This window comes from Vulpes vulpes, chromosome 14 (assembly GCF_048418805.1).
Source record: "Vulpes vulpes isolate BD-2025 chromosome 14, VulVul3, whole genome shotgun sequence".
Classification (NCBI taxonomy): domain Eukaryota; kingdom Metazoa; phylum Chordata; class Mammalia; order Carnivora; family Canidae; genus Vulpes; species Vulpes vulpes.
Window position 1 is genome coordinate 120,680,330 of NC_132793.1, and position 20,348 is coordinate 120,700,677.

The 20,348-nt window shown below is 35.9% G+C and overlaps 1 protein-coding gene across 2 annotated transcripts in view; it reads left to right on the forward strand.

The window, feature by feature from the left end:
• PDS5A (PDS5 cohesin associated factor A) overlaps positions 1-20,348 on the forward strand; it is a 154,887-nt gene that overhangs the window by 48,506 nt on the left and 86,033 nt on the right. For both annotated transcript variants that reach the window (XM_025997865.2, XM_025997874.2), the window contains exons 3-5: positions 14,009-14,212; positions 15,323-15,409; positions 15,912-16,009. In XM_025997865.2, coding sequence (XP_025853650.1) covers positions 14,009-14,212; positions 15,323-15,409; positions 15,912-16,009 — 389 coding nt within the window. The remainder of the gene's footprint in view (positions 1-14,008; positions 14,213-15,322; positions 15,410-15,911; positions 16,010-20,348) is intronic.

Here is a 20,348-nt window from a genome sequence, read left to right on the forward strand (position 1 = left end):
GGATTTACCCCAAAGATTCAGATGCAATGAAACGTCGGGACACCTGCACCCCGATGTTTCTATCAGCAATGGCCACGATAGCCAAACTGTGGAAGGAGCCTCGGTGTCCATCGAAAGATGAATGGATAAAGAAGATGTGGTTTATGTATACAATGGAATATTACTCAGCAATTAGAAACGACAAATACCCACCATTTGCTTCAACGTGGATGGAACTGGAGGGTATTATGCTGAGTGAAATAAGTCAATCGGAGAAGGACAAACAGTGTATGTTCTCATTCATTTGGGGAATATGAATAATAGTGAAAGGGAATATAAAGGAAGGGAAAAGAAATGTTGGGAAATATCAGGAAGGGAGACAGAACATAAAGACTCCTAACTTGGGGAAACGAACTAGGGGTGGTGGAAGGGGAGGAGGGCGGGTGTTGGAGGGGAATGGGTGACGGGCACTGAGGTGGACACTTGATGGGATGAGCACTGGGTGTTTTTCTGTATGTTGGTAAATTGAACACCAATAAAAATTAATTTAAAAAAAAAATAAAAATAAAACCAGAAGAATAAAAAAATAAAAAATAAAAAAAAAAATAAAGACCCAGATGACTTCATTGACAAATTCTATTAAACATTTAGGGAAAAATCATACCAACCCTACAAAAACTCAGAAAATAGATTAAACACTTCTGACTTAATAAGGCTGATATTAACTTAATATCAAAACAAAACATGCTTTACAAGAAAACTACAGATCAAGAGCCTTAATGAACAACAAAGTATTAGAGCAGATCCAGCCAGCCAAATAAAAACCAGAAGAAGGAAAAAAACAAGAAAAAACCACACATAACACAACGATCTAATGACTGCAATGTCAGGCTTATTCCAGGAGTGCAAACTTGGCTTAAACTTTGAGTATTAATGTAGTTCAACATATTAACATTATAAAATGGAAAACCCATGTTATTATTTCAGTAACTGTAGAAAAAGTATTTGAGCAAACAAATCCAACACATTTATTATAAAAACTAACAGCACTTTAGGAATAAAAGATAGCTTTTTCAAGTTGATAAAAGGCATCTACAGAAAACACCAGTTAATATAATACTTTATGATGAAAGACCAAGTGCTTTCTAAGCTCTGGAAAGAGGCAAAAATGTCTACTCTTAGCATTTTTTTTCAATATTCTGATGGGTTTTGGTTTTGTTTTTCTTATTTTGTCTTTAAGATATCTTTATTTATTTATTTATTTATTTATTTATTTATTTATTTATTTATTTATTTATTTATGAGAGAGAGAGAGAGAGAACATGAATAGGGGGCTGAGGGAGAGAGAGAAACAGATTCCCTATTCAGCAGGGCTCAATCCCAGGATCCTGGGATCATGAGCTAAAGGCAAATGCTTAACCAGCTGAGCCACCCAGGTGCTCCTGTTTTGTTTTTTTTTATTAAAGTAGGCTCCAAAAAAAAAAAAAAATAAAAATAAAAATAAAGTAGGCTCCATGCCCAGTGTGGAGCCCCACATGGGGCTTGAACTCAATCTGGAGATCAAGATTGAAACCCGAGCTAAGTGTCCAATGCTTAACAAACTGAACCACCCAGCCACCCCTCTGGTGGTTTTGCTGGTGCAGTAAGGAAAGGAAAGGCATACAGATTAGAAAAGACAAAATAAAAAGTGTTCTTATTTGTGAGTGATATTACTGTGTTTATAGGAAATCCCTAAGAAATGCAGAAACAAGCCACCAGAACCAGTAGAGCTGTGTACCAGTATGATAGGATATAAGCCCAACATACAAAAATTGTTTATGTATTAGGAACCAACAGTTGGAAAAATGAAAAAAATTTTAAATTTATAGTAGCATCTGAAAAGATAAAATACTTGGAGTAACAAAACGTGCAAGACTTGTGTACTAAAAACTACAAAATAATGCTGGAAGAGAAGATTTTAAAACCTAAATTATTGGAGAAATCTATATTCTCAGATCAGAGAACTTGGTATTATTAAAATGTTAGTTAGGTCTCTCTCTTTCTTTTTAAAAGTAGCCTGGCTATACTCTGATTAGGCTGGTCCACCATCCTGAGATTAAGACCTGAGCTGAGATCAAGAGTCAGATGCTTAAACAACTGCCGCCCAGGTGTCCCTAAAATGTCAGTTCTCTTACTGTCATTTTACTTGACATTTCCTTGGCCATGAATGGGATTTAGTCCATCATTATATTGACTATTTGGGTTTCTTTCAAGAAGTGCTTAGTCTAGCAAGTCATTTGTCCATTTTACCTTTGGGTTTTCTTTTTCTTACTGAATTCTAGGAATTCTTTAATGTACTAGACTGGTTCTTTGTTACGCCTTTCACAAATACCTGCTTCCATTTGGTAGCATATCTTTTAAAAATTTTTTAGTGATGCCTTTCAATAAATAATGCATTAATTTTAGTTTTATAGAAAGAATCAGTGTTGTTCTTTTTTTTAAGATTTTATTCATTCATGAGAGACAGTCATTTATGAGAGGGAGAGAGAGAGGCAGAGACATAGGCAGAGGGAAGGGCACGCTCCCCATAAGGAGCTCGATGTGGCACTCTGTCCCAAATCCCGGAATCATGCCCCGAAGTGAACGCAGACGTACAACCGCTGAGCCACACAGGTGTCCCAAAAGAATCAGTTTTTATTGTTAGTGCTTTTTGTGTCTTAAGGAATCCTTTCTATTGAATGTCATAAATACATTTTTAAAAGATTTATTTATTTATTTATTTGTTTGTTTATTTATTTATTTATAAATATTTTATTTATTTATTCATGAGAGAGGCAGAGACACAGACAGAGAGAGAAGCAGGCTCCATGCAGGGAGCCTGATGTGGGACTCGATCCTGGGACTCCAGGATCACGCCCTGTGGGCTGAAGGCAGGCGCTTAATCGCTGAGCCACCCAGAGATCCCTTATTTATTTATTTTAGAGAGAAACTGTGCACGCATGCAAGTTAGGGAGAGGGGCAGAGGGAGAAGGAATCTCAAGCAGACCCCTTGCTGAGCATGGAGCCCAGTGCAGGGCTCAAGGGGTCAATTAACTAACTGACCCACCCAGGCCCCTGAACATTTTTCCTTTAAAATATTTCCAACAATTTGTAGATTGTTGATTTGAGGACCACATAGAGCATGTAGACATGTTTTGCTTTTCCTTTGTGATAGTTTGAACTTTTTGGAGTTGCTCAAATTCTCAAATGTTTCTCTTAAGATTTTGTGTGTCATGATCACCTGGATGAATTTGCAATATTTTACTGCATTGTCACCTGGCAGTAATTAGCTAAAGCCAGCTCTGTCTTTAGTTGGGCATGGGCTCTCCATTTCTCCTCAATCCTTATTTCCATGTCACTCCCCTCCAGCTGTGACCCTTGCTATTGACCCATGTTTAGGATTATATTTACTTTAAAACTCTAAATAAACTTCTGGGAAACAGATGTTAACTTACTGATTAATAATCTATAACTGAGTAAGTTTTAAGCCAGAATGGTAGGAATATATATCATGGGTCATAATGTATATATTGTTAACATTCATGTATATATGTAATCAGAGTATATGTTAAAGAGGCATTTTGTGAATTTTAGTGTTCTTTAAAAAAAAAAAATAAGTGTATGCCCCACGTACTTTGTTCCAATCACTGTTCTCATCATTGAGGATACAGCTGATAACAGACAAAAATTATTTTCCTGACGAAACTTAGGTAAAAGAAACCTGTAATTTATTTTTTAATGAAAGTAGAATTAGAATATTTTGTATCATTGTATTTTCATATCTGTAACATCTCTATATCAAGCTAATGATGAAGTGATAAATACATTTTATTAAAACCAGAAACTTCTTTTTAAGGCAAGTCTTGTTTGGTGAAACTTTCATTGCAACTATTAATATATGTATGTTTGTCTTATACTTTGGCAAATGAATTTAATTTCAGTTTTTTAGTTTGATATAATTGCAGACTTAGAAAAGCTGCAGGAATAGTAAAAAGAGCCTCCTGTGTTCTTCAGATGTTAACTTTTTCCACTTTTACTCTTTTCCTCTCTGCCTACTCTAGTGTCCTATATAAATGCAAAGTCATTTGTAACAAAAACACTGAATAGTTCTTTAAGATTCCATTTTTGATGCTTGTGTTTGGGCTCATGGGGACAGTAATAGTGCTCCTCTTCTGTGTTTATGCCCGGTTAGGTCATGCATGCTATACTTTTCTATATTTTATGATTCTCTGTGTGATGTGATAGCGTTCCTTTCAGAAAGTTTTAAAAAACTAGCTGGTTCCAAAGGATCAGATTTTTAAATTTTATTTTTTATTACACTATTATTACTTCATCCTGAACTTTATTTTTTAACATGTTTTGATGTATTTGTGTTTATTTCACTTGGTTGTAACATTACTTAACGTGTAGCTAAGAAAAATATCTCCCCAGTTTTAGAAGTCATTTGTACTGATTTTTTAAATTATGGTAAAATATACATAACATAGATGTATTTTATGTTAAAAAATTTTAACCATTTTTAAGCATACAGTTGAGTGGTATTAAGTTCATTCACATTGTTGTGCAACTATCCGCACCATCCATCTCCAGAACCACAACCCATGCTGAGAAACATACTTCATACTGTGCTCCCCAGGTCAGTCATGTATGTGAAACCAAATTTCAACTATATTTATACCCTTATCATATGTGGTGCATTCTAATATTTTCTTTTACTTTCTTCCTTCCCTTCTGTGCTGGTATTGATCTTGTTCTGAGACTATGTGACCCAGGACCTAGATGTGCACAACTTTCCTTATCCATAAGGAAAGGATGATAATAGTACCTATCTCTTGGAAGTATTGTCATGAGTAAACCATTGCCATAATAATTACTCCAGAACCTCACACATCTAATAGATCAATACCAGCACAAAATGGATATATCCTTCCTGTAAGTCTTCACAAAGGTTAATGCTCCTGCTACCACATACCACAAAATGCCTTCATTCCATAGCTGCCAGCCAAAAAGAGGGCAGAAAGAATAGCAACACAACCTTTTCCACATTTCCATTTTCCAAATCATGAATAAGTGCTTCTGATTATCTAAACCAAATTACAAGTATGACCTTTATTGTAAGGTGGCTCAGGATATATAATTTTCAGCTTTCCTGCCTCTGCAGTACAGAAAGGCATGTTTTAAAAACTGCAGAATGGATGTGGTTTCAGTTCATTGTTGGCTATATAGTAAAACAGAATCTAGCTGGTTAAAATTATTTATTATTTCTCATAGTTCTGTGATATTACTGCTCCATATGGTGTCAGCCTGGGTTACTCTTACAAGCTAAATTTAGCTGGGAGCTCAACTAGGACTCTGAGTTCTCTATGCAGTCTGCCTCTGTGTGTTGTCTCATTTTCTAGGATTCTGTGCATGGTCTCTTCTTTCTTGGATAGTCCAGTCTTCCTAACACTGTGGTAGCTGGGTTCCAGTAGGGAGCATTCCAGCATCTATATGTATGTAGTTATCAGGCCTCTCCTTGCGTTACTCTTTCTAATGTCCCACTGGTCAAAATAAGCCACATGACCAAACCCGGTGTCTTTTTGAGAGAGGACTAAACAAGATGTAAATATGAGGAGACATAATATGGTAGTTAGCCTCCAACATGGCCCTGAATGATCCTCATTCCCTTATATTCTAATCAGAAGGGCTGTCCTGAGTAACTAATTAGGCTATTGTAGAAGTGACAGTGTATGTTTTTTGAGGTTAGTCATAAAAGATTGTTATTAATGACTTGGCGCTCTGGGATCACTCACTGGGAGAAAGCCAGCTGCCATTCCATGAGGACACTCAAGCAGCTGTCCATGGAGAGAGCCCCCAAAGAGAGGAATTGATGTCGTTTGCCAAAATCCAGTGCTGTCTTACAATCATGGAATGAGCTACTACCTTCATAGCATATCTGGTAGGCTCATCAGACCTTCAGATGATTATAACTTTGACTAGAGTTTCATTAGAGAATTCAAACAAAACCATCTAGCTAAGTTACTCTCTGATTCTGCTTCCATATAAATTGTGACAAAGAAATATTTATTGTTTTAAGGTACAGAGTGTGGGGGTATTTTGTCACATAGCAATAGATGGCAAATACATAGACTTTACTACTGAGAAATATTTTTGATGACTCCCATGTCCTGTATAATTTTCCTATAAAATTTAAGGGCCTTAGTTATGGCATTTAGGAGTATAGTTTACCCTTCTTACTTTATCTTTCTTGATCTCACTGAATGTGCTCAGATTGCTTCAAAATACTCTGTAAGATGTCACTAGTGACTTCAGAGTTTGGCTGAGTTAGCTTTGATGGATTCATCCACCTTGAGTGGGACATTCATTTTCTGGCTACCTCGTAACTAAAAAGATATTTTCATGGAATGCAAATCTAACCATATTATGCTGTTGCTCAAACACTTCAGTGGCCTTCAAAATATCTATGGTTTGCATGTTCTCTCCTTTGGCTTTTGTCAGCTTGCATGAGGATTTAAACTGTTCCTTAGTTTACTCATCCATAAATAAAAGTTTTGAGTATTTTGTTGGTTGAGATTAGATGACTTATGTGAAAGGGAGCCTAATCAGATAATTTCAGGAGACCTGGCTAGTCCTACTTTAAGTTAATGTTAAGATTTTCTTTGATCCTTTCACAACTCACATTTGGTGTTCTTTATCTTTAAGAATCCCTAAACTTCAGGTGTTTATATTTTTTTTTAATTTTATTTATTTATGATAGAGAGAGAGAGAGAGAGGCAGAGACACAGGCAGAGGGAGAAGCAGGCTCCATGCACCGGGAGCCCGACGTGGGACTCTATCCCAGGTCTCCAGGATTGTGCCCTGGGCCAAAGGCAGGCGCCAAACCACTGCGCCACCCAGGGATCCCGGTGTTTATATTATTAATGTATTATTATAATAATGCATATTAATGTATTGTATCATTAATTCCAACTAGATAACAATTTCTACCAAAATGTTAATAGATAAGCAAGAAATAAGGCTTAATATCTCACAGAGATGTTTGTACTTAACAGTAAATAGACTGTCACTGACTAGTTACAGACTGCATAATCAAACCAAGATACAAAGCTAACAACAGAATGTCAGGAGAAGCTTGGTATACTGAGCAGAGTAACCAGTCGTATGCCTGTCTATACATAGTTGTCTTGATTGGGACTTTTCATAAGTGAAGCCATCTAACATTGGGTATTTTTTTTGTGGGAAGGTTTTAAATTTCAGATTCAGTTTCTTTCCATAGAAGTAGGATTATTCAGAGAGTATTTTTCAGTGCCAGCCCCTTCCTCTCCCCATGTATTATTAGGATGGATAATATGTCCTCTTTTTATTTTATTTTTTTTTAATTAATTTTTATTGGTGTTCAATTTACCAACATACAGAAAAACACCCAGTGCTCATCCCATCAAGTGTCCACCTCAGTGCCCGTCACCCATTCCCCTCCAACACCCGCCCTCCTCCCCTTCCACCACCCCTAGTTCGTTTCCCCAAGTTAGGAGTCTTTATGTTCTGTCTCCCTTCCTGATATTTCCCAACATTTCTTTTCCCTTCCTTTATATTCCCTTTCACTATTATTCATATTCCCCAAATGAATGAGAACATACACTGTTTGTCCTTCTCCGATTGACTTATTTCACTCAGCATAATACCCTCCAGTTCCATCCACGTTGAAGCAAATGGTGGGTATTTGTCGTTTCTAATTGCTGAGTAATATTCCATTGTATACATAAACCACATCTTCTTTATCCATTCATCTTTCGATGGACACCGAGGCTCCTTCCACAGTTTGGCTATCGTGGCCATTGCTGATAGAAACATCGGGGTGCAGGTGTCCCGACGTTTCATTGCATCTGAATCTTTGGGGTAAATCCCCAACAGTGCAATTGCTGGGTCGTAGGGCAGGTCTATTTTTAACTCTTTGAGGAACCTCCACACAGTTTTCCAGAGTGGCTGCACCAGTTCACATTCCCACCAACAGTGTAAGAGGGTTTCTTTTTTCCGCATCCTCTCCAACATTTGTTGTTTCCTGCCTTGTTAATTTTCCCCATTCTCACTGGTGTGAGGTGGTATCTCATTGTGGTTTTGATTTGTATTTCCCTGATGGCAAGTGATGCAGAGCATTTTCTCATGTGCATGATGGCCATGTCCATGTCTTCCTCTGTGAGATTTCTCTTCATGCCTTTTGCCCATTTCATGATTGGATTGTTTGTTTCTTTGGTGTTGAGTTTAATAAGTTCTTTATAGATTTTGGAAACTAGCCCTTTATCTGATATGTCATTTGCAAATATCTTCTCCCATTCTGTAGGTTGTCTTTTAGTTTTGTTGACTGTATCCTTTGCTGTGCAAAAGCTTCTTATCTTGATGAAGTCCCAGTAGTTCATTTTTGCTTTTGTTTCTTTTGCCTTTGTGGATGTATCTTGCAAGAAGTTACTGTGGCCGAGTTCAAAGAGGGTGTTGCCTGTGTTCTCTTCTATGATTTTGATGGACTCTTGTCTCACATTTAGATCTCTCATCCATTTTGAGTTTATCTTTGTGTATGGTGAAAGAGAGTGGTCCAGTTTCATTCTTCTGCATGTGGATGTCCAATTTTCCCAGCACCATTTATTGAAGAGACTGTCTTTCTTCCAATGGATAGTCTTTCCTCCTTTATCGAATATTAGATGACCATACATTTCAGGATCCACTTCTGGGTTCTCTATTCTGTTCCATTGATCTATGTGTCTGTTTTTGTGCCAGTACCACACTGTCTTGATGACCACAGCTTTGTAGTACAACCTGAAATCTGGCATTGTGATGCCCCCAGCTATGGTTTTCTTTTTTAAAATTCCCCTGGCTATTCGGGGTCTTTTCTGATTCCACACAAATCTTAAAATAATTTGTTCTAACTCTCTGAAGAAAGTCCATGGTATTTTGATAGGGATTGCATTAAACGTATAAATTGCCCTGGGTAACATTGACATTTTTACAATATTAATTCTGCCAATCCATGAGCATGGAATATTTTTCCATCTCTTTGTGTCTTCCTCAATTTCTTTCAGAAGTGTTCTATAGTTTTTAGGATATAGATCTTTTACCTCTTTGGTTAGGTTTATTCCTAGGTATCTTATGCTTTTGGGTGCAATTGTAAATGGGATTGACTCCTTAATTTCTCTTTCTTCAGTCTCATTGTTAGTGTATAGAAATGCCATTGATTTCTGGGCATTGATTTTGTATCCTGCCACACTACCAAATTGCTGTATGAGTTCTAGCAATCTTGGGGTGGAGGCTTTTGGGTTTTCTATGTAGAGTATCATGTCATCGGCGAAGAGGGAGAGTTTGACTTCTTCTTTGCCAATTTGAATGCCTTTAATGTCTTTTTGTTGTCTGATTGCTGAGGCAAGGACTTCCAGAACTATGTTGAACAGCAGTGGTGAGAGTGGACATCCCTGTCTTGTTCCTGATCTTAGGGGAAAGGCTCCCAGTGCTTCCCCATTGAGAATGATATTTGCTGTGGGCTTTTCGTAAATGGCCTTTAAGATGTCGAGGAAAGTTCCCTCTATCCCAACACTCTGAAGGGTTTTGATCAGGAATGGATGCTGTATTTTGTCAAATGCTTTCTCTGCATCTAATGAGAGTATCATATGGTTCTTGGTTTTTCGCTTGCTGATATGATGAATCACATTGATTGTTTTCCGAGTGTTGAACCAGCCTTGTGTCCCAGGGATAAATCCTACTTGGTCATGGTGAATAATTTTCTTAGTGTGTTGTTGGATCCTATTGGCTAGTATCTTGTTGAGAATTTTTGCATCCATGTTCATCAGGGATATTGGTCTGTAATTCTCCTTTTTGGTGGGGTCTTTGTCTGGTTTCGGAATTAAGGTGATGCTGGCCTCGTAGAATGAATTTGGAAGTACTCCATCTCTTTCTATCTTTCCAAACAGCTTTAGTAGAATAGGTATGATTTCTTCTTTAAACGTTTGATAGAATTCCCCTGGGAAGCCATCTGGCCCTGGACTCTTGTGTCTTGGGAGGTTTTTGATGACTGCTTCAATTTCCTCCCTGGTTATTGGCCAGTTCAGGTTTTCTATTTCTTCCTGCTCCAGTTTTGGTAGTTTGTGGCTTTCCAGGAATGCGTCCATTTCTTCTAGATTTCCTAATTTATTGGCGTACAGCTGTTCATAATATGTTTTTAAAATCGTTTGTATTTCCTTGGTGTTGGTAGTGATCTCTCCTTTCTCATTCATGATTTTATTAATTTGAGTCTTCTCTCTCTTCTTTTTAATAAGGTTGGCTAATGGTTTATCTATATGTCCTCTTTTTAATTCCTGACAATGATAATTTGTGCCGCCTTTCTCTCCTTGATTAATTCTTATAGAAGCATGTCAATTCTTTTTTTTTTTTTTTTAATTTTTTTTTTTTTTATTTATGATAGTCACAGAGAGAGAGAGAGAGGCAGAGACATAGGCAGAGGGAGAAGCAGGCTCCATGCACCGGGAGCCCGACGTGGGATTCGATCCTGGGTCTCCAGGATCACGCCCTGGGCCAAAGGCAGGGGCTAAACCACTGCACCACCCAGGGATCCCGAAGCATGTCAATTCTTTTAGTCTTTTCAACAGTCAGCATTTGTCATTGTTTGGTTTTTTTCTTTTGTATGTTTGTTTTCCAGTTCATTGATATCTGTTTTAATTTTTCCCCCTTTCATTTTACCTCCTTTTTATTTAATTTGCTATTTTTCTCACTGCTTGGGATGGAAATATAAATCACTGAATTTTCATTCTTCTATTGTAACGTATACATTTAATGTTATAAATTTCCTATAAGTACAACTTCATCTGCATCCCACAAGTATTGATAGTTTATATTTTCATTGTCATTCAGTTCAGAATATTTTCTAAATTCCATTATGATTCCTTCTTTGATCAGTTGAGCTTCACTAAGGAAGAAAGATAAAACCAGTATTACTATAAACTTTCTGTATAATAGAAGGAAAGGGATCACTTATTAATTTAAGTCAGTATAACTTCATTTCTAAAATGGACAAGGTTGGGGGTGTTTGGATGGCTCAGTTGATTAAGTGTCCAACTCTTGGTTTGGCTTAGGTCATGATCTTGGGGTCATGGAATTGAGCCCTGTGTTAGGCTCCAAATTCAGTGCACTCTGCTTGAGATTCTTTTCCTTCTCCCTGTTCCCCTTCTCAGATACACTCTCTAAAATAAAATAAATTTTTAAATATTTGAAAAAAAAACCGTGGGCAAAGTTGTCTTAAAGTTATAAGCCAATTTCTTTCATGAATGTAAATGTAAAAATTGAAGCAATATAATAGCAAATCAAATCTAGCAATGCAGGGCAGCCCCAGTGGCTCAGCGGTTTAGCGCTGCCTGCAGCCCAGGGTGTGATCCTGGAGACCGTGGATCGAGTCCCATGTCAGGCTCTGCATGGAGCCTGCTTCTCCCTCTGCCTGTGTCTCTGCCTCTCTCTGTGTGACTCTATGAATAAATAAATAAAATTAAAAAAAAAATCTAGCAATGCACAAGTGTTATGACCTAGTTGGCATTATTTTAAAATGGAAACTTAGATCTAGAATTAGTTTTAGGAATAGAAACTTGGATTAAAATTAGAAGACCAGTCTGTGAGATTTACTCTATTTACAGAATTAGGAAGAAAATATGATCACCTCAGCAGGCACAGAAAAAAATGACAAAATTCAATACATATAAGATTGTCTTCTGTGTGATTTCTTTCACCTTGCATAATATCCTGTAGGATCACCCATGCTTCCATGAATGGCAAGATTTCATTTTTTATGGTTGATTAATATTCTAGTGTTTAAGTGTGCATGTATGTTTGTATATCTCTTTAATTCACTTATCTATTGTAGACATTAAGGTTGCTTCCGTATCTTGGCTATTATAAATAATGTGGCAGTAAACATAGGGGTGCCTATATCTTTTCTAATTAGTGTTTTTATTTTCTTCAGGTAAATTCCCAGAAGTGGAATTACTGGGGCATATGTTATTTCTATTTTTAATTTCTTGAGGAACCTCAGCACTGTTTTCCACAGTGGTTGCACCTATTTACATTCCCACCAACAATGCACGAGGATTCCTTTTCCCCACATTCTCTCCAACACTTGTTTCTTGCCATTTTGATACTAGCCATTCTGACTGGTATGAGATAATACTGCCTTGTTCTTTGCATTTTCTTTTTTTTTTTTTTTTTAAACATTTTATTTATTTATAGAGACACAGAGAGAGAGGCAGAGACACAGGCAGAGGGAGAAGCAGGCTCCATGCAGGGAGCCTGATGTGGGACTGGATCCTCCTGGGTCTCCTAGATCACGCCCTGGGCTGGAGGCAGCGCTAAACCTGCTGAGCCACCAGGGCTGCCCTTTTTTTTTTTTTTTTTTTTACATTTTATTCATTTGCATTTTCCTGATGATTAGTGATTAGTTGAGCACCTTTTCATGTGTCTTTTGGCAATCTGTATATCTTCTTTGGAAAATGTCTATTTAGGTCCTCTGTTCACTTTAAAAAATTGGATTATTTGGGGTTTTTTGGTGTTGAGTTCATGGGTTCTTTATATATTTTGGATATTAACCCCTTACCAGATATATCATTTGTAAATATCTTCTATTTAGTAGGTTGCCTTTTTGTTTTATTGATGGTTTCTTTTGCTGTGTAAAAAGCCTTTTAGTTTGATGTAGTCTCAGTTTATTTTTGCTTTTGTTTCCTTGCCTGTGGAGACAGATCCAGAAAAATACTGCTTAAGGTCGATGTTTAAGAGATTACTGCTTATAGTTTTCCTTTAGGAATTTTATGGTTTTCAGTATTACATTTAGGTCTTTAATCCATGTTATTTTTGTATATGTTATAAGAAAGTAGTTCAGTTTTACTCTTCTGCATGTAGCTGTCCAGTTTTCCCAGAACCATTTATTAAAGAGACTGTCATTTCCCCAATATATATTCTTGCCTCCTTTGTGGTGGGTTAATGGACCATAGAAGCACAGGTTTATTTTTGGCCTGTTTTGTGCCTGTACCATACTGGGTTTTTTTTTTAAATTCTTTTTTCTTTTTATTGAGGTATAGTTGACACACAATGTTATATTAGTTTCATGTGTACAACATAGTGATTCCACAGCTGTATGCATTATGTTGTCCTTACCACAAGTGTGGCTACCATCTGTTACCATACCGCTGACTATATTCCCTGTACTGTATTCCCTTTCATCCCCATGACTTATTCATTCCGTAAGTGGAAGCCTGTACTTCCAACTCCCCTTCACTCATTTTCCCCATCCCCTAGTAATCATATTGTTTTAATTACCTTAGTTTGTAGTATACCTTGAAATCTGGGATGTGATACTTCGAGCTTTGTTGTTCTTTCTCAGAAGTGCTCTGCCAATTTGGGTACTTCGTGGTTCATTACAAATTTTAGGATTCTTTGTTGTAGTTCTGTGAAAAAATACTATTGGTATTTTGATGGGAATTGCATTGAATCTGTAGATTGCTTTGTAGTATGTACATTTTAACAACATTCTTCCAGTTCACGAGCATGGACCTTTTTGTTTTATAGTGATTCTAAAATGTACACTTGTTAATTTTGTAGTTGTAAGTAACAGGTTATTTTATAATTACAGCTTTTAATCATAAACTACATAAAAATGCTTGAACATGGTTTTCTCTGAAATGCAAAACCTATTAAAGTGTGAAATCAAGGCAGCTTTGATAATAAAATATAAAAGAAACATAATTGATGATGATGTTGCAAATATCAGATGAATTTGATTGTATGTATGAGGCTAAGAATTTTTTACCTGGACTAGATGTAAAATGATTAGAGTCTTAATTGAAGATTTACACAAACTGATTGTGAATCCTTTGATAGTAACTGATTACTAGTTTGTGTTTTAATGGACATGAGTTTTTAAAAACATATGTCTACTACTAATTTCTAAGTATCAGGAGTTGAGTATGTTTTTTTTATATATATATTTTTACAGATGGTAGTAAAAACTTTTATGGATATGGATCAGGACTCAGAAGATGAAAAACAGCAGTATCTCCCACTAGCCTTGCATCTTGCATCTGAATTTTTCCTCAGGAATCCCAATAAAGATGTGCGTCTCCTTGTAGCATGTTGTTTGGCCGACATTTTTCGAATCTATGCCCCAGAAGCTCCATATACTTCCCATGATAAACTTAAGGTAAATATAATCTTTATAGAATTAGTTCACTTTTATAGTTCAGCTTACCTTTAGGAACATAGCTTTTATTATTCATAAAAATGAATTCATTCAGTTAAAATTTATTACATATCTACAAAAATGACTGGTATTTTTATTGAGGCATTGAAAGGTATAGATCAAAATTAAAATTAGTCCCTGTCTGCTCATAGGTGACCCTCATGATAACCCATCACAAAGCCCAGATGGATGAATTGAAGAGATAGAAGTGGATTTAGTGACACTTTTTTTTTTAAAACAATAGTGTAACGGAATTTATATATTCAAATGATTATTTCCCCTTGCACATTACATGCAGAATTATATTATGCTTATCTTGGAGGTTTCTGCCTTTGTTTGAAATGTTCAAGGAACTCTTTTGAATTGATCTTTTGAGCTGACTTCATATTCTGAATAATTTTCTTCTTGATAAATTTTAATATTTTGAACTTCTTTCTTTTCAGTTGTCCTAAAGTCATTTTTTTGCATATTGATTCTATTTTGGGTTAAAACTTCTAAAGAAAGCTTATTAAGAAATGGCACACTAAAAAAAAAAAAAAAAAAAAAAAGAAAGAAATGGCACACTATTGTCATGAAAAGTATGACTCTTCAACTAGTCTGTTATTGTTTTTGTTCCACACAAATTTATAACTACACATCAAATTCAAACTACATACTGAAAATTACTATTTTCATATAGGAAGTAGTAATGGAAAAACTCTTGTCCAGGTCCTTAAAATGAAGATAATTGTTTACCATGCTGCAAGGTGAATGAAGATAGTAAAGTGGAAGTTCTGTAATAGAAGAAAGGACAACAAGATGTAGAACTTATGGTTTTTTGAGAATGAGAAAGCCTAGAAATTTATGGCAGTAATAATTTTTATTATCATTTCTGAAAGATATAATTTTATATAATTTGCTCTATTCTCATTATTTGGAATAACAGACTAAGCCAATCCCAAGTCATTTGGCTAAGGAGAATTTTCTTTTATTGTAGTATGTAATGGAGAATATGTATAGAGAGACTATTATTAGTATATTGTGAATGATAAGTATTTGTATCTAAATTAATTTTATCATTTTTTTTAACAGGACATATTTTTGTTTATTACCAGACAATTAAAAGGTTTGGAGGATACAAAGAGTCCACAGTTTAATAGATACTTTTATTTATTAGAGGTAAAAAAAAATTTAATAAATATCACACTACTCATGTAATAGAAAATTCCTTACAGAAACTTTATAATGTAAGATGAATTTTTTTGTTCTATACAAATCCCACTTAATAAAATATCTTTTAAGATAAAATACATTCCACTGGAAAATCTGTTATGTTATTTGAACGTCTGTTTTCATCTTTTTGTTTTTATTCTTTTCTAATGTGAAGAGGGTTTAAGTTGAATTAATTTTCACCAGTCCTTATATTTAGTATGTATATATGTCTACTAATCTCTTAACAGTTTAATATTTTTTCATTAGAGTAGGTTAATGCCAACACATATATGTCTTTTTAAAGGTCAGAGTATATAACAACTTTAACAGCTTTATATAGTTGGACCTTTATAAGCTTTAATATAAATTTGTAATTCTAAAAATTAAATTATAGTAATGAGTTTGCTTTTGTGTAACCATTCTGTGCAAGTATAAATAATCTATTTATTTATTTATTTATTTATTTAAGAACTTAGCTTGGGTTAAATCCTATAACATCTGCTTCGAATTGGAAGATTGCAATGAAATTTTTATTCAGCTTTTTAGGACTCTCTTCTCAGTGATCAAGTAAGTTATTTTTTAAGCATTTCTGTTTGTCTCTTTTTCTTGCTGTGCATAGTGAAGCATCATGTACTATAACTAAGATCTTTTAGATTTATAATGAAATGTTTTCCTTAGACTTGACATGAAAAGGAAAATAAGCAAATCTGTTGTCTGAAAGCTGCCTTTATACTACGGTTTCAAGTTAGATATCAATTATATTAGTTGACTCTTAAAAAAGAAAATGGTGTGAAACCTTATGTAATGAAATACTAAATTATGAAGTGGAAATTTTAAGTATTTTAAGTACCATTAGTGAGTGCTGTAAATCATAGTACCTCAGTGGTTAAGCTTACTGACTTCTCATTTTCAAGTTAGAAAAAACCTTGAGCATTGCTCTTTCTTTATAGAAATAGAGAAATTAATGCATAAGGAAAAGGAGTATGGTGGCTTGTCCAAGGACAAATCACTGAACAGAAGAGCCTAAACTCTGATTTCAGTTCAGTGTTTTGTTGTGGTTTGGTTTTTTGTATACTAAACCAAGCATTATTATGAGATGTGTTCTGTAGCATTGCACTATATACAAACATAATATATCTTACATTAATTTTAAATTTTCTAGTAGCCACATTAAGAAAGGTTAAAAAAAAAACAAATGAAATTTATTTTGATAATACTTTATCTCACAATATCCAAAAGCACTATTATTATTATTATATATATATTTTTTTAAGATTTATTTATTTTAGAGAGAGAGCATGAGCATGAATGTAGGTGCAGTGGGAGGGGCAGAGGGAGAGAGAAGTCTCAAACAGCCTCCCCACTGAGCATGGAGCCTTTCATGATGCTCAGTCTCACGGCCCTGAGATCATGACCTGAGCCAAAAACAAGAGTCCAGTGCTCAATCAGCTGAGCCACACAGGCACCCCCAAAAGCATTAGTATTTCAACTTGTGGCTCTATCCATTCTACAGGTGTTCGATGGCCAAATTACTATTGACTAATGGTAAATTTTGGCAGCACACATTTAGAGTTTTCTATAGACTTTTTACGAATTCTATGCTGTCATGTTTTCTGTTTCCTTAGAATGGTAGGAATAGAATTTAACCTGGAATAAACAGGAAAGAACTAGACTGAATTGGTATAGAAATAGAAGCTTATAAAGAGACTACATGAAAAAAAAAGCTTCCTTTGACAACTTATTAGAGGCCTATAAAAAATGATAAAATATATAAACTTTACCTTTTGTATTAGTTAGCTTTTGCTGCATGATAAAACAACCCCAAAATTGTTAGCTTAAAATAGACCCCATTTTATTTAACTCCTGATTCTGTTTAGCAGTTCTTTTTGTCTGGGCTGAACTCACTCCTGTATATGCAGTCATTTGGCAGGACATCTGGCAATTGGCTGAAGTAATAGGACAAGTAAGGTCATGTGTGTGTGTGTGTGTCTCTCTCACACTGTCATCATCCAGCTGGCTAACCCAGGCCTTCTCAAATGCTGACTGAGTTTCAACAGTAGCAAGAAAAAGCATGCTTTCTCTCACAAGCACTTTTTAAACCTCTACTCACTTTATGTTTACTTACATTTCATTGGCCAGGGAAGGCACATAATTAAGTCCAGATTTGGAGATTGGGTTAGATATATTTGGAGATTGGGTTAGATAGATTCCATATCTTCATGGAAGAACAGCGTTTTAAAGACATATGAATATAGAGAAGAGAATTTCTTTTAAAATTAGAATCACCAACAAAATTTTAAAACTTTTAAAATTGTCATCATGCTGCCCCAGTAGTAGACCTTAACTATCCACTTAAGTCCACTTCCATTCAGCCGTTATACTTCTTTCTTCTCACAATTACTTGTATATGCACACACCTTTCTTTGATCCGTTAATATTTTTATTTCCTGAATCTAAAGATCTAAGTTTATTATTGACTTAATTATCTAATTAATTCACAACAAGCTATATGTAAATAAAAGGCTTGCCTTTTGGGGACACCTGGGTTACTCAGCAGCCAGCTCTTGATTTTGGCTCAGGTCATGATCTCGGGGTTCTGGGGTTTAGCTCTGCATTATGCTCCCTGCTCCCAAGAGAGTCTGAAGATTCTCCCTCTCCCTCTGCCCCTCCCCTGCTCATGCGCGATCGTGCCCGTGCTCTCTCAAATAAGTAAATAAATCTTTAAAAAAAAGATTTGCAAAAAAAAAAAAAAAAAAGAATTGCATAAATAAATAAATAAATAAATAAATAAATAAATAGAAGATTTGCCTTTTGAAAGAGGAGCTCACTGATTTATATTTGGTGTTCTTCATTTTTTTGTGTCAATGCAGGTTTTTATGTGATGGTCTTTTTCTTCAGTCTGAAGGACTTCCTTTAATATTTCTATAGTTCAGGGGCACCTGGGTGGCATGGTTGGTTAAGTGACTACCTTTGGCTCAGGTCAGCAGAGAGCCTGCTTCTCCCTCTCCCTTCTCTGCTCCCCCTGCTTGTGCGTGTGCTCTCTTTCTCTCTGTCTCGCTGTAAAATAAATAAATACAATATTAAAAAACAGAACATTTTTATAGTTCAGGTTTGGTGCCGATAGAATTCTTCAGTTTTATGTGTCTAAAAATGTCTTTATTCCACTTTCATTTTTGAAGGTTGTTTTCATGGTAAAAGTTCTAGATTGAGGGGCACCTGGGTGGCTTAGCTGAGTGTCTGTCTGTCTGCCTTTGGCTCAGGTCAAATTGAGTCTGGCTTGCATCGAGCTCCCTGCATGGAGCCTGCTTCTCCCTCTGCCTATGTCTCTGCCTCTCTGTGTGTCTCTCATGAATAAATAAATAAAATCTTAAAAAAAAAAGTTCTAGGTTGATAGGCTTTTTTCTTTTCCTTTTTCTCTTTCAGTACTTTTTTTTTTTTAAAGATTTATTTATTTATTTATGATAGACACAGAAAGAGAGAGAGGCCGAGACACAGGAGGAGGGAGAAGCAGGCTTCATGCCGGGAGCCAGATGCGGGACTCCATCCCGAGACTCCAGGATCGCGCCCTGGGCCAAAGGCAGGCGCTAAACCGCTGAGCCACCCAGGGATCCCTCTTTCAGTACTTTTAAAGATGCTATTCCATCTTCTGGTTTTCACTGTTTCTAATGAAAAGTTTTTATCATTTTTAATCTGTGTTCCTCTGTACATGATGTATCGTTTTTTCTTTCTCTACCCACTTTGAAGATTTTCTCTTTGTTACTGGTTTTAAACAATTTAATTATGACCATGGTGAAGTTTTCTTTCTTTTTCTTGTGCTTGGGGCTTGTTGAGCTTGGGTATGTGGGTTTACCAATCTGATTACAAGATGCCCTATGAGTTGTGAGATATTCTCTGTGGTTGGAACATGCACTATTCTAAGACCCTTGTTCCAGGGATTATTCCCTCTGCTCCTTTCAGGTGGTGCCCTTACCAAACGCAAGACTTTTCCTCACGTGCATGTGCTGATCAGTAAGCGAGCACTTGAAGACTCAGATACCCTTTACAAACCTACTGTCAGAAGGTCTCTCCCTTCTGACGTTCTGCCCTGTGAACTCTAGTCTTTCCACATTCAGCCTCTAGGTTCTGTCAGGATCTTCCTTCCCCACACTGCAGCGGGGAAACTTACCAGCCACTAAGTTGGGAAAATGTTTCCCTCTCTCAGCCACATGTGCATGATGTTCAGTGTCTAAAAACTGTCATTTCATATATTTTGTTCAGTTTTTTAGTTTCAGGTAGGAAGATAAATCCTTTCACAGTTATTGTATCTTAACTGCAACCTGTAGAAACCATTTTAAGTCTGTTTCTGTGTCTCTTCACTTTGGTTCTTTCCCATCCCCAAGTACATTTGTGTCTGAGAGTTAAATGCTCTCTTCAGTTTTTTTGCATCAAGCTGAGTATTTCTATTTTTTCCCCCATATACACTCTCTCTAACACTACATAGCTGATCCTTCATAACTTTGGCTTTTAGTAAGGTAAAATAGGATATTTGGAAGAGGACATGCAATGGGAGTATCTTTCTAAAAGTTGTGAGAAACAGGGTTATCTAATGTGGGAATTTTTCCACCCACTTAAGTTTTTGTCTGCATTTTATCATCAAGTGCTCAACAGGTCTCATACATTATTTTTATTTCAGGTTTATTTTTTTAAAATTAAGAGATACATAAGTGATGTTAAAATTTTGTCTTGATTTAAACTTTTTTTCTTAAGATTTTTTTTTTTAAGATTTTATTTATTTATGAGAGAGAGAGATTGGCAGGGACACAGGCAGAGGGACAAGCAGGCTCCATGCAGGGAACCTGATGTGGGACTCGATCCCAGGTCTCCAGGATTAGGCCCTGGGCTGAAGGTGGTGCTAAACCTCTGAGCC